Source organism: Acomys minous, assembly GCF_964271855.1.
Source record: "Acomys minous genome assembly, chromosome: 1".
Taxonomy (NCBI): domain Eukaryota; kingdom Metazoa; phylum Chordata; class Mammalia; order Rodentia; family Muridae; genus Acomys; species Acomys minous.
This window is the reverse complement of record NC_140483.1, coordinates 115,015,348-115,034,019: the sequence shown is the minus strand read 5'-3', so window position 1 is coordinate 115,034,019 and position 18,672 is coordinate 115,015,348. Positions and strand designations below refer to the sequence as shown.

At 38.6% G+C, this 18,672-nt stretch overlaps 1 protein-coding gene across 1 annotated transcript; it reads left to right on the top strand.

Annotated features, from left to right (window-relative positions):
• Positions 1–1,260: 1,260 nt before the first annotated feature.
• LOC311606631 (large ribosomal subunit protein eL21-like) lies at positions 1,261–1,596 on the top strand (the record flags this gene model as incomplete). Its single annotated transcript, XM_084798000.1, has 1 exon — positions 1,261–1,596. One exon carries the CDS (start codon positions 1,261–1,263, stop codon positions 1,594–1,596), a length of 336 nt encoding a protein of 111 aa, XP_084654126.1.
• Positions 1,597–18,672: the final 17,076 nt, after the last annotated feature.

The following is an 18,672-nucleotide window of genomic DNA, read 5'->3' as shown; positions in this document are numbered from 1 at the left end:
ACTCCACTCCTAGGCATCCAACACTTCTGGCCAGCACACACCCCTTCCTTGACTCCCATACACACACCCACACAGAGACACACACACATACGCCACATACACATAGATAGAAATAAAACAGAATAACGTAACCTGTGGATGGTTTTCAAAAGAAGGAAGACTGCAATGGGACAGGTTTCTCAGTAGTTAGAGTGCATGGAGTAGCTAGAGAGGACCCGAGTTCATCTCCCAGCACCAGTGTTAGCTGGCTCATAGCCACCTGTAACTCTAGCTCCAGGGGTTTTGATGAACTCTTTTGGCCTCAGGGGTACCTGTACTCAAGAACACATAACCCCACACAGATACACATTCATACATATAATTAAAACGTAAACCTTTTGGAGAAAATTATGAGTGCCATGGGAAGCAAGAACTCTTTTCTACAGCTCATACATAGTATTTGATTTTGAACATTATTGGAAGTGAAATTATGGTAATGTATGAATGAAATAGATGAAATGGTAAATGTAACCTTATTTTTGTGCTCTAAGAGTTTTTATTACATTTTATTTTGTTCATTACTGGGTATCAAACTGAGGGCCCTGCACATGTTAGATGAGTACTATATCAATGAGCCATGTTCCTAGCTCATTTACCATTTTTAAAATTAATTACTTAAAAAAAATTGAACAGGATTTCTCTAAATGCCCAAGCTAGCCCCTGCCTCAGCCTCCTGAGTAATTGAGATTACAGTTCTAGCCACCAGTTATGCCTCAGACTTAATTATTTTCTTTATTTCAAAACAGTGACTATTTACTATAATGAAACTATTAAAAAGTACATAGAGAAAGGAAATCTGAGTAATCAAATATTAAACCCAATTTCAGCTATCACCTTACTGTTTCTTATATGTTTTGTTCAGATATAACAAGTAACATGTTCTTAGTTTTCTTTGTTTCTCTACAACTAACTTTTGTCATATAATTTTACTTTATATTTCATATGTCTCTTTACAGTCTATAATGTTTAAAAGAATAACATGTAAATGATAAATTGCATTGGCTACATATCATTTTAAAGCTTCCATTGAATCTTCTTTGACAGTTTCAAATAGGTATAATGGCTTTTCAGCTGTAGTAGCCATCTTCCAGTAACTCGCCAAAATGATAAGCACAAAGGGAAAGAGGAGGGGCACTCCTCTATACCTTTTAGGATACATGAGGTTGTTCCTTTCATCACATATATGGGAATCTACAGAACGGGGAATGGGAAATCAAGGGAATGGGCACTGTTCAAAATGGGATGCCTCATAAGTGCTACCATGGCAAAATCTTAAGAGTCTACAGTGTCACCCAGCATGTTGGGGGCATCATTGTGAACAACCAAGTTAAGGGCAAGATTGTCACCAAGAAAATCAATGTGTCCATTGAGCACATCAATCACTATAAGAGCAGCAACAGCTTCCTGAAGCATGTAAAGGAGAACGACCAGAAGAAGAAGGAAGCCAAGGAGAAGGACATCCTGGTTCAGCTGAAGCACCAGCCTGTGCCACCCAGAGCAGCACACTTCATGAGGACTGACAAGAAGGAGCCTGAGCTGCTGGAGCCCATTCCATAAGAATTCATGGTCTAATGTGCAAAAAGAAATACAGAACTTGGACTGTAAAGTGTTTTTCTTAAATTGAAGTGTGGTGTCTTCTCGGTTAATGTTAAAGTAAAGTTTAGTGGTGCTAGTTCATTGTCTTTCCTATTCAGATTTTGCTATTATGTCCTTCTAAATGGTATAGTCTTAGTTAGAAAATGGACAAGTATTTATTAAATGAGTACATTGGTTAAGAAATGCATAAGTGCCATAGTTTGAGCAGGACCCTGGGCCCAAATCTGCCTATCATAATGTTCTTCTTGTAGGTTTCTAGGACCCTCTGGATCCTTCTACTTCCCCATTCTCCCATGCTTCTCTCACCTAGAGTCCCAATAGGATGTCCTCCCTTCTGACCCTCTTTCCTGGTAAATGAAGACTTTCATGGGACATGCCCCTTGGGCTAGTGTCCAGATATAAGTGAGTATATACTTTTTGACTATTTCTGCTTTCACACGAACTCTGGTGCCTCATATTTGACCACATCCCCTGGATGTGGAGGCCTGGTGGCACTCAGAGGAAGGATAGCAGGCTACCAAGAAGGGACTTGATACCCTATGAACATATACAGGGGAAAGAGGTCCCCCTCAGTCACAATCATAGTGGAAGGGAGTAAGGGGAAAATGGAAGGGAGGGAGGAATGGGACAATACAAGGGATGGAATAACAATTGAGAAGTAATATGAATAAATTAATAAAATATATTTTTTAAAATGTATAATGTACATTCTTATTATCATAACCCCTTATCTGACTCCTCCTAACATGTAACACACAGGTGTCCTTCCCAAATTCATGACTCTTTTCCTTTACTGGGACAGTAGTTGGTCAGCTAGGGCTGAGAAATCATCTGTGATTACAAAGAGACCAGCATCACTGAGGCAAATCTAGGAAGTGATTTCTGAGGGTCAGCACACAGAAGCTGTGGTCCAGAGGTGGCAAAGGCTTAACTTAGTAACATGTTAAGGGTCTCTCACATAGTGTTGGTCTCTCACATAAAGGCATCATAGAGACAAGTTGCAGCTTTGTACCTTTGGAGGCTATTGTTGAAGGTGCAACCTTAGTTGCAGTTGAAAGCCCAAGATCATAGAGATGATAAAGAAAGGCTAAGGCTCAGGATCATGTGGCCGAATAAGCTTCCTCAAGAGAGGCTAGAAGGCCATTGGTGAAGGTGCAGCTTATGGGGACCCCAGAATATTGGAGATGTCATGACCATGGGTTGACCATAAAGGACATCAGCTTCTATAGATTAGAGCCAGTCTGAGGCCATGAGATGTGCTTTATGTGGACAGGGGATTTTATTTGGTAGAAAATGATATTTAGTTGTAGCATTATCTCTCCCATTATATGGTAACTTCATTTAAAATCTTGTAATCTATGATATATTTTAGAAAGCTTCTACAGTAGTATGCTTCCATATAGTTTTTCAAAATGTGGTTTCTGTTAGTTGGTAAAGATATCACTATGTCTGATTCTAAATTATAACACAGACCCATAGTAACACAAGCAACTTACTACTAGAAAAACAGTCATGCAGATCATAAAACAAAATGGAGAAGCCACATACAAACTCTTAGGTATAGCCACCTGAGTTTTGAAAAATGCCAAAATAGAAGAAAGATAGTTTCTTCAGCAAACAGTGCTGAGAAACCCAGATGTCTACAAATAAAGGAATGAATTCCTTTATTTGGAGAACTTAATATATTACTGGATACTTGTAGAGGAAAAGTAGAGAAAGCATCTCACAATGTAGGCACAGGCAAGGACTTGCTCAATAGGACCCCAGTTGCTCAGGAGATATTGCCAATGTTCACATTTTTTTTTCTATCTTTCAAATGGAACTTAATGAAATTAAAAATCTTCACAACAAAAGAAGAAGTTAATTGAATGAACAGACAGGCTACAAAATAAGAGAAAAGCATAATCTTCTAGATATGTAGAAGATTAATAGCTATATTTTACAAAGAACCAAAAAAGTCAAAGAAACCAAACAGCCCTACCAATAAATTGACTCATAAAAATGAGCAGACAGTTCTCATAATATAAAATGCAAATGGCAAATGAACATAAGAAAATAAACCTAATGTCACTAACCTTCAGAGAAATAGAAATTAAGAGTACATTGAAATTCCATCTGACCCCCCTTAGAATGGCAATCATTAAGAAAACTAATAATGCCCGGCTCTGCCTACAGTCCCAGAGACAACAGCCATCAGGAACTACCAGAAGTGGTGAAATTGACCCCATGACCTCTGCCAGTTCCCAGGGACTGCCAAAAGGAGCAACCAATAGGTACTACTAGCAGCAGTGAGGTTTGTCCCAGGCCTACTATGTGTGATTTCCTGGGCTCCAACTCTATATGCAATCCCAGAAGTGGCAGTCATCAAGGACTACCAGGGACCTCCAAGCCTGCCAACACCAGAAAAAACCAGATGGCTATAGGACAAAGCAAGAACACAGTCAGCAAAAAACAGGGCAATAAGACACCACCAGAAACCAGCTATGTTATGACAGCAAGCCCTGGATATCCTAACACACCTGTAGCACAGGAAAATAACATTAATATAATCTTATGACAATGATAGAGATTTTTGGAGAGGAAATGAATAACTTCCTCAAAGAAATAGAAAAATATAATCAAACAGGTAAAGGAAATGATTGAATTCCCTTAAAGAAATATAGAAAATACAACCAAACAGAAGAAAGAAATAAACAAAACTGTTCAAGATCTGGATAGGGAAATAGAAGCAATAAATAAAACAAAAACTGAGACAATTCTGAAGATGGAAAGCCTAGGAAAGAGAATAGGAACTACAGATGCAAGCATCATCAACAGACTACACGATATGAAAGAGAGAATCTTGGGTATAAAAGAAATTCATACATTGATCAAAGAAAATCCTAAATCTAAAAAGGCTCTAACACAAAATATCCAGAAAATTTTGTACACCATGAAAAGACTAAACCTAAGAATAAGAAGAATAAAAGGAAGGAAAAGATTTCCAGCTCAAAGGCCCAGAAAATATTTTCAGCAAAATCATAGAAAAAAAAAAAAACATTTCCTAATCTAAAGAAAGAGATGCCTATAGATGTATAAGAAGACTACAGAACACCAAATAGATTGGACAAAAAAAGGAAATCCTCCCACCCCATAATCAAAACACTAAATGTACAGAACAAAGGTACAAGAAACAAGGGCCAACTAATATGTAAAGGCAGACCTATCAGAATTACACCACACTTCTCGACAGAGACTTTAAAAGCCATAAGGGCCTGTACAAATATCTTGGAAACTCTAAAAGACCACAAATGCCAGTGGAGACTACTATACCCAGCAAAACTTTCAATCACCATAGATGAAGAAAACAAAATAGTCCATGACAAAACCAAATTTAAACAGGATTTTCCCTCTAACACAGCCCTATAGAGGATACTAAAAGGAAATCTACAATACAATGGAGATTACTACACTCAAGAAAACACAGAAAATAAGTAATTTCACACCAGTAAAAACAATTGAAGAGAAGCACAGACATTCACACTACCACCATCAACATCAAAAGTACAGAAGTCAACAGTCTTTGGTCATCAATATCTTTCAACATCAATAGACTTAATTGGCCCAACTGAAAAAAAACACAGACTAACATAAAGGATGCAAAAACAGAATACATCGTTCTACTTCATACAAGAAGCAGAACAAAACTATATATTACCTCAGAGTAAAGGGCTGGAAAAAGGTTTTCCAAGAAAATGGACTCAGGAAACAAACAGGAGTAGATATTCTAATATCTAATAAAATAGACTTTCAAGCAAAGTAATGAAAAAAGATAGGGAAGAGCATTTCATATGCATCAAATGAAAAATTCACCAAGATGATGTCTCAATTCTGAAGATCTATACCCCAAATGCATGGGTGCCAAAATTCATAAAAGAAACATTACTAAAATTTGAATGATATATTGAACCCTATACGTTAATGCTGAGAGTTTTCAACATTTTAAGTTCACCAATAGGCATATCAACAAGACAAAAACTAAACAGAGAAAAGGGGAAACTAACTGATGTTATGATTCAGGTGAACCTAAAAAAATGTCTATAGAACATTTCACCCAAACACACACAAAAATATCTTCTCAGCACCACACAGAGCCTTCTCCAAAACTGACCATAGAGTTAGTCACAAAGCAAGCCTCAACAAACACAAGAATATTGAAATAACCCCTTGTATCTTACCAGATCACCATGGATTAGAGCTGGAACTCAACAATAGAAACAATAGAAAGTCTACATACTCATGGATACTGAACAATTCTCTACTCAGTGACCACTAGATCAAGAATAAATAAAGCAAGAAATTAAAAAATTTCAAGAATTCAATGAAAGTGAAGGCACAATACACTCAAACTTATGAGACACAATGAAAGCAGTGCTAATAGGAAAGTGCATAGCACTAAGTGCCTTCATGAAGATATTGGAGAGATCCCAACTGGCAACTTAACAGTGGTTCTGAAAACTACAGAACAAAAAGAAGCAAACACACCCAAGAGGAGTAGACATCGGGAAATAATTAAACTCAAGAGCTAAAATCAATAACTTAGAAACAAAGAAAGCAATACAAAGAATCAAGAAAACTAAAAGCTGGTTCTTTGAGAAAATAAAAAAGAAAGACAAACCCTCAACCAAAGCAACTAAAAGTCAGAGAGATACTATCCAAGTTAGCAAAATCAGAAATGAAAAGGAGGACATAACAATAAACTGAGGAAATTCAAATAATCACTAGGTCTTACTTCAAAAGTCAAACTTCACAAAACTGGAAAATCTAAATGCAATGGATAAGTTTCTTGATAGATTCCACTTACCAAAGATAAGTCAAAACGAGATTAATAATCTAAATAATCCAAAACTCCTAAGGAAATGTAAGCAGTCATTAAAAGTTTCCCAACCAAAAAAATTAAATTAAAATAAATAAATAAATAAGCCCAGGGCAAGATGGTTTCATCATAGAATTCTACCAGACTTTCAAAAAAGATCTAATACTAAAACTCCTCAAACTATTCCACAAAATAGAAATTGAGGGAACATTGTCAAACTGATTCTGTGAAGCTACAGTCACCTGGATATCTAAGCCACACAAAGATTCAACCAAGAAAGGAAATTTCAGAACAATATTCTTCATGAACATTGATGCAAAAATACTCAATAAGATACTCACAAACTGGATCCAAGAACACATCAAAATGAACATCATCATGAACAAGTAAGCTTCATCTCAGGCATGCAGGGATGGTTTAATATAGGAAAATACATTGATGTAATCTTACCATATTAAAAAAAACAGAAAGAAAAAAAACATTAGATGCTGAAAAGGCTTTTGACAAAATCCAACACCCCTTCATGTTAAAAGTCTGAGAGAGATCAGGGATCCAAGGTGTTAGCATACTGCTCCCTGTCTGCCTAGCAACTTATGCCCCTACCCAGGATTATTAAAAGGGCAAACCTCAGAGAGGGGAGCCCTCCTCCCCTAACATCTGACCTCAGCCTAGGAGGGAGATAGAAGGGCTAAGGAAGGGAGGGGGGATCAGGAGGGAATGAGAGATGCAGATACAATCAGGATATAAAGAATTTAAATTGCAGAACAAGCAGGTAACTTATATTGCTAATCTCACTATATGAGCATAGCTCTGAGACTGGCTGAGACATGAATATCTAGGCATAGACAATGCTTCTTGTTAGCTACAGAATCCCTACAAATTATTATTAGATGCTATTCTACATATAGCATGAATGAAGATTGACAGATGTCTTTTTTTCTGCTCATACAAAGAGCAGATTGTTTAGTATATATAAGCTATACAAGTTAATTGTTAGTTGATCCAACCATGGTCATATCAATTTCTAGTGTACTTTTATCACAAGAATATATATCTTAGGTGTAACAGATAGATATGATTCTGTAGAAAGATAAGGTAAAAATAGTTAAATAAGGTATTCAAAAACCTCAGAGACATAAAGAATATGAAATTTAAAAATGTTTTTATTATTTTAAATCAACACAGTACTTGAAGTCCTAGATATAACAATAAGACAACGAAAAGATATCAAGTTGATACAAATTGGAAAGGAAGAAGTAAAAGTATCACTATTCACAGGTGATATGGTATTATACATAAGTGACCTCCAAAATTCCACCAGAGAACTCATTCAGCTGATAAACACCTTCAGCAAAGTGACTGTATAAAAATTATTTTTAAAAAATCAGTATCCTTTCTATATACAAATGATAAATGAGCTGAGAAAGAAATTAGACAAACAACACACTTCACAATAGCCACAAAAAATAGAAAACATCTTGGTGTAACTATAACCAAGCAAATGAAGGACCTATATGACAAGAATTTTAAGTCTCTGAAGAGAGAAATTGAAGAAGATATCAGAAGATGGAAAGATCTCCTATGTTCATGGATTGATAGGATTAACATAGTAAAAATGAACATCTTACCAAAAGCAATCTACAAATTCAATGAAATTCCCATCAAAATTCGAACACAGTTCTTTACTAACATTGAAAGAGAAATTCTCAACTTCATATAGAAGAAGAAAACACCCAGGATATCAAAAGTATCCTACAATAAAAGAACTTCCGGCAGTATCACTATCCCTAGTTTTAAGTTGTACTACAAAACAATAGCAATAAAAACCACATGGTATTGGCATAAAACTGACAGGTCTATGAATAAAATTGAACTGAAGTCCCAAAAATGAACTCACATACTTAGGAACACTTGATTTTTGACAAAGAAGTCAAAACTATACAATGGAAAAAAGGAAGCATCTTCAATAAATGGCACTGGTCCAACTGGATGTCTGAATGTAGAAGAATGCAAATAGATCCACATTTATCACCCTGCACAAAACTTAAGTCCAAGTGAGTCAAAGACCTAAACATAAATCCAGATATATTAAATCTAACACATGAAACTCATTTGCATAGGAGACAACTTCCTGAACAGAACACCAACAGCTTAGGCTCTAAAATCAACAATTGATTAATGTGACCTCATGAAACTAAAAAGCTTCTATAAGGCAAAGAACACTGTTAATAGACCAAAACAGCAGATTGGAGAAGATCTTCACCAACCCTATTTCCAACAGAGGGCTAATAACCAAGATATATAAAGAACTCAAGAAGTTAAACACCAACAAATCAAATAACCCAATTTTAAAATGAGGTACAGAACTAAACCAAGAATTCTCAACAGAGGAATCTCTAATGTCCAAGAAACACTTAAATAAATACTAAGAGTCATTACTCATTGGGAAAATGCAAATCAAAATGACTCTGAGATTCCATCTTATACCTGTCAGAATAGATAAAAATAAAAAACTGAAGTGACAACACATGCTGGAGAGAATGTGGAGCCAGGGAAACACTCCTCCATTGCTGGTGGGAATGCAAACTTTTACAACCATTTTGGAAGTCAATCTGGCACTTTCATAGAAAACTGGGATTAATTCTACCTCAAGACACAGCTATACCACTCCTGGGAATATACTCAAAAGATGTTCCACCATATCACAAGGACACTTACTCAACTATGTTTGTATCAGCTTTATTCTTAGTAACCAGACTAGAAACAAGCTAGATGTCCTTCAAGCTAAGAATGGATAAAAATGAAACGTGGTAGGTACATTTACACAAGGAAATATGACTCAGCTATTAAAATCAAGAAAATCATGAAAATTGCAGGCAAATGGATGAAACTAGAAATATCATCCTAAGTGAGGTAAATCAAATTCAGAAAGACACACATGGTATCTACTCACTTATAAACAGAGATTTGCCATGTAGCACAGCATAACCACACTACAATCTACAGACTCAAAGTAGCTGAGTAACATGGAGGACCCAAGGTAGAATGCTTCAATTTTACTCAGAAGGGGAAATAAAATAGACATTGGAAGTGGATTGAGAGGGAACTGGGTAGAAGGAAGGATGGGGAGGGTACAAGAGTGGAGACCAGGCATGAGGAAGGCTGAGGTGGGAGGTGAGAGGGCTGAGTGAGAGAAGTGAAATATATAGGGGGGCGCATCTCCATGATAATCTGGAGGCCTGCTACAGGGTAGGCTCATGGTAGGATATGAGAGTGACTCTAGCTGAGATGCCTAGCAGTGGGAGATATGGAGACTGAAGGGTCTACCTCCTAGCTATAACTTCCAGTAGAGCGAGGGAGACACCAACCCACCCACAAAAGCATTGACCCAAAATTTACCCTGCCTGAAAGATGTATAGGGATAAAGATGGAGCAGAGATTGAGGGAAGGGCCAAACAATGACTGGCCCAACTTGGGAACCACTTCATGGGAAAGACCCAACTTCTGATAATATTGGTACTCTGCTATGATTGCAGACAGGAGCCCAGCATAACTGTCCTCGGAGAGGCTCCACCCAGGAGCATTTTGAAACAGAGGCTGATACCCATGGCCAAACATTAGGCAGAGCTCAGGGAATTATATAGAAGAGTTCAGAGAAGGATAGAGGGACCTTGAACAGATGAGAACTCAACACGAATACCTACAGACTCAACTAACCTAGGCCCCTGGGCCCTCACAGTGATTGTGAGGTGCATGGACTGGATCTAGGCCCCCTATATATATATATAGCTGATTGAAATGTGGTCTTCGTGTAGGTTCCATAGCAACTGGAGCAGGGGCTGTCCCTGACATGGATTCTGTTGCCTGCTTTTGAACCACTTTCCCCTCACTGGGCTTTCTTGTCTGGCTTCAGTGGAAGAGGATGTGCTTAGTTATGATATTGATGTATTGGAACCAGTTGATATGAGGGTGGGTTTCCCTTTTTCTGAGACAGGGAGGGAGGATGAGGAAGAAGGTGGGAGGGTGTGACTGGGAGACAAGGAAGAAGAGGACTATGATTGGATCAGGATGTAAAGTGAATAAATAAATTAATATGAAAAAATAAATGGGTGCAATGAGTGAAAAAATTAAGTTACTGCTTCATCTTTTTCACACTACTATCTTGTATGTGAGTATTATAAACTTTAATTAGATGTTAGAACAGTTTCATATTTTCTAATAAAATACAAATGAATACTAAAAATAAAGAAAAATAATAACAAATACTGGGGAGAGTGTGAGTCATCAGCAACTCTTATGCACTGCTGCTGGGAAAGTGAACTGCCAACATGGAAAATAGCATGTAACCCAGATCTGCCATGTAACCCAGCAATAGATAGATATTCACCTGAAGGACTTCAAGTCAACAGATCTCAGAGACATTTGTACATAAGATTTATTGCAGTACTATTTACAATAGCTCAGCTGTGGAAATAACCTGGGTACCTGTCATAATGACTGAATAAAGAAAATGCAAGCCCTAGAGTCCCAATAGGATGTCCTCACCTCTGTCCCACTTTCCTGGTAAGAGAAGCATGGGAGAATGGGAAAATCAAAGGATCCAGAGGGTCCTAGAAACTTACAAGAAGAACATTATGATGGGCAGATCTGGGCCCAGGGGTCTGGCTCAAACTATGGCACCAGCCAAGGACAATACATGCAGTAAACTTCAAACCCCTACACAGATCTACCCAATTGACAGGACATTCTTCACAGTTGAGTGGAGAGTGGGGTCTGACTTTCACATGAACTCTGGTGCCCCATACTTGACCACATCTCCTGCATGAGGAAGCCTGGTGGCACTCAGAGGAAGGATAGCAGGCTACCAAGAAGAGACTTGATATCCTATGAGCATATGCAGGATGAGGAGGTCCCCTCAGTCACAGTCATAGGGGAGGGGAGTAAGGGGAAATAGGAGGGAAGGAGGAATGGGAGGATACAAGGGATGGGATAACAAGGGATGTAATATGAATAAATTAATAAAATATATTTAAAAAGAAAATGCAAGAAATACGTGTGTGAAAAATGCAAATATTCATAAATATATGCATACATCCATACATGTGTGTATTTATAAAAGAAATTTTGGAGACAAAGGAAGGAAGTTATGTTGTTTGCATGAAAATGAATGCTGTTGCAGATAACCATTAAATATTAAGTCCGTGTGCTAGTTACTTTTCTATTACTCTGGTAAAACACAACCAAGGTAACTTATAGAAGGGAGGGTTTTAGTCGGACTTCCAATTCTAGAAGGATTAGTCCATCACCATCATGGTGGGGATACACGGCAACTGGAGAGCAGCTTGAGAGCTCACATCTTAAATCTAAAAATAGATTCCAGTCATGTACTTCTTCCAGCAAAGCCACAACCCCTAACTTACCCAAACAGTGTCACCAACTGAGGACCACCAATACACAGATGCCTAAGCATTTGTGAACATATCTTTCAAACAACCAAAATCAGTCTCAGGAGCACAAATACCAGGTGTCTTCTCTCATGTGTAGCACCTAAAATTTTTCAGGATGCATAAAATCATGTGTGTATACATGAAAAATAATGAGATGCAAACCTGTTTGAGGAACAAAGAAATTTATTTAATATTCAGATTTTAGATTTAAGATCATTAGACACTATGCTTCTTTTTCTTGTGGAATTAGTAAGTAGGAAGCCAAAAAGTATTTTCTGGTAAATCATTACCAATATCTCTTATGTCTAACTTGAATACAGACTTTAAAGTGTTAATTGGGAAAGTAATAAAGGGATTCATCTTTGTAGACTGTGGAAGCAGTAGATTCGTCATGTTTGAAAAGGTCACTATGGGGTATAAGTATTAGGCATTTGCTATGAGATGCACCAAGAGGATCAGAGCAAAGTCTTCTTACATAATAAATGAACAGAAATATGAAAAAACCTAAGTCACCATACACTATCACATGACTAGTCAATATAAATAGTAATGTAGAAATTCACATCAGTGCCTCAATAACAAGGATGTCTACAACATCCCTCCAGTAACACAGACTCTCATCCTAAGATGCCAAGAAACTGTGAGGCCTAGCATCAATTCCAGAAAGGCAATTTCATCCATATCGTGCAAGCAGATCGCATAGACAATAGCTTCCTTGCCTTCTGAGACTCCTCTCAGAAATATAGAACATAATAAATGATGAACACTCTCATCTTCCTTGGCTGAGCAGTCAGTTTGATTGAAATATGTTTTCCCAGAAGTCGTCCTTGGAGACCTTTTGCTTTTTACACTGAAAATAAGTGCTAATTCTTTTGTTTCAAGACTTCCTACCTGCCTGCCTGAACTTCTTTATTATATAAAATGCCTGTCTTTCACAAATGCAAACGCAGAACTTTTACAAAAGCGAAGCCTAACAAGTGTATTAGAAGTAAAATTGGATGCTGTGACAGAAATTCAAGTGAGTGAAAACACCACAGCTCCCTGGATTCTCAGCTAGTGTAATTGAAAAAGAACCATGCCTATGCCAAAGATTCTACATGGCTGATTGACTGAGGAGACCTCCCTAATCAGGAAGACTTGGGATGCTGCTGGCCCAGAGGCAAATTATCTTATACTATCTTTGATCCTCTTAAAAGCTAATCCTGGTCTACCTCTGTGACTGACCTAAGTTCTGTGTAACTTTCAAGGAAAACCCTGTAGGACATAGTAACTTGGGAGATCGCGACCTCCACCCACACAAACACTAGCAATGCCATCAAATAGCATCTAGAACTATAGCCAATATTTCACCATTTTCCTGTTACCTACTTGATATCCCACCTATGCATTAGAGAAGGTTCTTGAATCCTGACTTTCCTTTATTCTGTAACTGTGCAAAGTTGACCAAGCATTACTAAACATTACTTAAGTACAACTTAGCTATGATCACTCAACATGGGCTCATGAATTGGCTACCCTTTCTGCTCTCTGAGGTGAGAGCTGTTTTGTCTGATGAATGTGGCACGAATGTAGTAATCTGTAGTAATGTGTTCAGTGACCAAGCTTCGGCTGATCTACGAGACTTAACACTGATATAAATAAGAGGACCTTATCTATTAAAAAAAGGTTTTAAAGAAAACAACAAGTAGCTCTTTATTAATATTTGTGTTAACTTTAGGTAGGAATGCAAAATCTCTACTCTATTCTTCAGGAAAATATTTTTCCAAATCAAACTTTCTTTTAAGTATCCAGCATAAGTTCAGTTCAGTTCTCTTTCACCTACACAGCTAAATGTGTCAACTTGGGTCCTATTTTTGAAAATGTTTACTGCTTCTGGATTATAAGAGGAGGAGGTTTGAAATGTTATGTTTTCCATTTAAATGTTCCCTTCTTCATGTTTCCCAAAGAGGGAGACTATTTTAAACCAGCCTTGCTCTAAATGTAGGGAGTCAAAGTCCTAATATATTACTACATCCTTAATTCCTCAAAACAACAACAAATACAATTTTAAAAACTACAAAGCAGCTATGTGTTAATGATTAACCTTAAAGTAAGTCCAGTCCTAAAATCATCACATTTCAGAATGAAATGCTGATACAGGAACTGAAATTGACTCTTAACCTAACAGCTAAAACCTAAGCATTCTTTTCTTTACTTTCTTGTTATCTTCACTCAGATAAGACTACTTGTAGTCATGCAAACAAAGTTCACTATAGAAATTAGGACGTCGTTGAAGGGATGCATAAAGTAAAAGTGTTAAAAAAAAAAAAACCTCAGTGCTGAACTTCGGCCCCCAGTAAACAAGCAGAAGTGTTGAAACATCCCTTCTCTCCCCGTGACTCACCACACTTCCTAACTAGGTAAAGGTTGAGGCTAGAAGGGTAAGATAGGACCAGATTATTCTGGCTTACCATCATTCCTTCCAGCCAGTGGAAGAAATCAAAAGCCTGTGAAAATTGAATGGTGGGAAACTGAGAGCAAGCCCTCTGCTCTATGAATCTAACACGAGTGTGAAAATGTAGACAACAGCACAGCAGTCCTAAGACACCTGAGACAAAGACAATGTTATCTTAAATGAAGACAAGAGCAAGTTTCAGACAGCATCTACTTTACCTGGGGATTAACTGACACCTGAGTGTTCCTTACTCCTGTGCAGATACCCTGACAAAACCCAAAGGGCAAAATATAGAAAGCAGAGATATTACAGGTTTACTTATTAAACTTGCCTCCATTTTAGAAATTTTGTCCATTGTGACTATATTCTCTTCAGGATTTCTGAAGTACTCTTAGCAGCTTCTCAAAAACTTAAAGGCTTTAGTAATCATATTTGATACTTATTTAAGATGAGGGGATAGTTCCTGGCTTTATACATCACTGTCCTTTATGCAGTGCAAGCCAAATACATGTCTGTCCTGGTTGTGTGTATTTGTCTGTTAATTCCTTAGAAATGAACTGATAATCTCATTGTTGTGTTAACTTAAGTTTTCAGCACTAGGAGCTTAGACATGGTACTTCAGTCTTTTCTATAAGATAAATTTTCTGTATTATTGAAAGATGAAGTGCTTATTGAGAAGAGAATCTTTTCTTTGAACTGAAGTTCCCAGAAGTACATATGTGCGTGCGCTCGCGTGCGCGCGCGCGCGCGCGCACACACACACACACTGTTGTTCCTATGTTAAGGATTTTACATGGCCAAATGACTGGATTCAGTGCTTATGGAGAATTAAAGTATTGCAGACCAAAGCCAGCTTATTCTGAGCTATTTTAACCCCTTCAAAAGCCATTGCCCACCTCTGTATCTGGACTGAAATTTGTGCCTATCATAGCCTGTAAGATGCCCCCCTAGCAAACCACTGGCTTCTACCAATCCAAAAGCTAAGAATGTTATTAGACAGAATCTTAAGCCTATAGAAGATTTCTGTGATTTGCTGTAGATCACTTAACTGAGATCCCCATAAATGCATCCAATTACTGCCTTGATTTGTGACTTTTTCGTTCTGTAGCTAATAACCCTTTATGGTGTAACAGCTGCGCCCCCCCTGACCTTAGCACAACTAATGCCACATTAGAGGCTCCAAGGCATCATTCTGACCTAAGAGATCAATACTTATTCCCTAACACCTGACAAAGGGACAACAAAGACCTGATCCACTATAGTCCATAGTTCTGAGAAAGCCCTTTGTTATGTTTCAAACCTAGATATACGACTATCAAAGCAGATGCTGGAAACCACGTTCTCTCTGCGGTCCCTCAGCCCCTACCTGTTACAGGACCCTCCTGGCTGGCATATCCTGACCCTTACCCTAAACTTCTCCAGCACAGAGTGTGGGCTGCCCTTCCCCCATTTGTTCTTTCCTATATAATCCAGCCATTTTGGTTCCCTGGCCTTTTTATCTACTCTCTTTTGGGCCTCCTGGCTTTGGCACCTGGTTCCCCTCTCTCCCCTCTCCCTCCCTCTCTCCCCTCTCCCCAGACAGCTCAGGGTCATCACTCCAGACTCTCCTAGATATCCCCTCCTCTGTCTATGCTTTCCCTTTTCTCTACAGTAAACTTTGATTCCTCACCATACCTAGGAGTAATCATGTCCTTTTCTTTTTATTTCCTTTTTTTCATTCATCCCTAAATGTTCTACCCTTGCTTGTTGGCTTCTGTAGCCCCACTGAATGCTAACTTTTCTTGCTAAGTGAAGTGTGTCAACCAGGATACGTTTTTTTGTTTTGTTTTGTTTTTTGGTTTTGACATTAAGATTTCTTTGTACCCTGAAGGAGTGACCCCAAGACAATGGAGCTACTTCCTCAGTGAAACACAGAATTTGGGCCTCCTGAATCTGTGTCCTCAGACCGTGATCACTGGTATTTGCCCCCTAATAAACTAAGCTGTCTCCTTTTCTCTTTGGAAGGTATTAAAGTGTTGTGGGATTGACAGCTCCTTAATACCCTGCAGTGTGGGTTGGGCAAAGGCATTTGAAGTGAATCGCTGGAGATCTGCTTCTTCACTAAACACAATTCATTTTTCTCTCTATCTCCCACCCATCCTCATCTCTAGAAGGTTGCTTTGGGAACAAAATTAAAAGAGTTGCCACACAACTGTGTAGCAGAATTTCCATTTCCTATTTCCTAGTTGATGAGCTATCTTTAAAGATCATACACTCATAATTATATGTAGGGATGAGCTATAAAAGTCATGTAGATAAAGAAGAAAAAAAAAGGTCGTGTAGATAATGAAATTGCTCATTTGTGACCAAGCTTGGTGGCACACACCTTCAGTCCCAGCACTCAGGAGGCAGAAGCAGGAGGATCTCTGTGATTCTGAGGCCAGCCTGCTCCACACAGTGAGTTCCAGGACAGCCAGTGCTGTATAATGAGACACTGTATAGTAATAAAGGGGAAAAATTAAATGTTCATTTTCCTTCCCCATTGAAAAAAGTAGGAAACATCTGAAAGGAAAAGTGTTGACTCAGGGATCCTAGACCAAGTTCTCAGCACAAAGGAGATTTGCTTGCCCCAAAAACACAGGGGGCAGAGATAAGGGACAAAGACAGGAGATAGAGGAAGAGGGAGAGGGGGACAGGGAGGGGAGCAGGGAGAGGGATGAGGGGAATTTGTCCCAGAGGGGAGCAAAGGATTGCCTCTGCATGGAGAGCAGACAGCGTTGGCACATAGGAAAATGGCAGTTTATACAGGTGCAAGGGGAAACCCTGTGTTAGGATGAGGCTTTTAATTTTAACTGGGCATCTTAGTTAGGTGAGCCAAGGGGACTTTTGATTGCTGGACTGCAATACTTGGATAGCTGGACCTTGCTAGTCAGCCTCAGGAGGAAGTGACTAAATAAAGGGATAGACCTTGGTGTCTAGCTTTAGGACTATAATCTAATATTTTTTAGCAAGCCAGGGGGAATGCAGCAGAAAGGCAAGGCCTGCCAGAGCCATGCTCACCACACTCAAGCTGGCCAGAGTCCTTTCAACAACTCTATTAATGTTTTTGCAATAGGTAAGGTCTAATTAAACTAGAAAAATATCTCTTCTATAAACGTGATAGTGAAGGGCACTGTCCTAACCATAGGATAGGATGGCATACTGTCACACAGTAACAAGAGCCTTGAACTTTCCATCCAGATCTTTGTTATGACTTTGATCAGTCATTTGTCCTCTCTGACACTGCTTGTTCATATGTAACCTAGTAATAATGGCATGCAATAGTAACTTCTAATGAACAAGTTAATATGCTTGCTACTGTTTATAGTTAACCATAAAGCATGTCTAGGTTAGAGTTATTAGTAGGAAATTTCATAAAAATACAAATATCATCATCATGCAGATGCTCACAATGGATGGAGAATATTATCTTTAGTAATATTCAATAACTGTCTCAACATGGGATCTTTTTAGAGCAGAGCACTCACCAAAAAACTTGAGCACAGGTAATGAAATAAGCCCAAGGGACAAAGTGCAGAGGGTGTTCAACACCATCAGGAAAGATGATTCAATAGAGTGTGCATTTCAGCCATTGAGCTTAACCTTCCTGGAGACTTTCCAGAAGCCTACAGAACAGAATCCATCCAAGGAGAATGGAGAGGGTTCCCTGGGCCTGTGGCTTCCTCCCCTGATCCCAACCTCCTCCAAATGTTTGCTTATAGCTGTGCTTGAAGAAGTCTTGTGGTAGAGAAGGCAGATTCTGAGCATGGCAGGAAAAGCAGTTGAAATGCTAAAGTCATTACTCTTCAGGGAAGTCAGGCACCTGCCTGTGTTCAGGGAATGACAGCAGTACAGTGTGTCTACTGCTGTCAGCAATTAATAGTCAGTCATGACAGCCCTTCAAGGAAGCATCTGAGAAAAAAAGAACATCCATGAAACAGAAGAGAAGCAGGGAGGGTATTGTCTTCCTACTCCCCATGCTCAGCTACCTTGCACTTTGGGCTTCACAATGACAAGCAATGTGTAACCTTAACTTAAAAATCAATTTTAGTTGATGGTGGATGACACACAGAGGATCAAAGAAAATGCAAGGAGGAGGAGGAAGAAGAAGTCAACTTGAAGATGAGAGCACTGTGTATACTTGTCAGGTATATGGAAACCAGGCGTTCTCAACTCCCAGGGGCCTCAATCCATTTTGTTATATGTGCTTCTGTGATGTGGTCATTAGCATTGATCTGCCAGACCAGGAAACACTTTCTTACTAGAGAGACACTGTTTCTTGG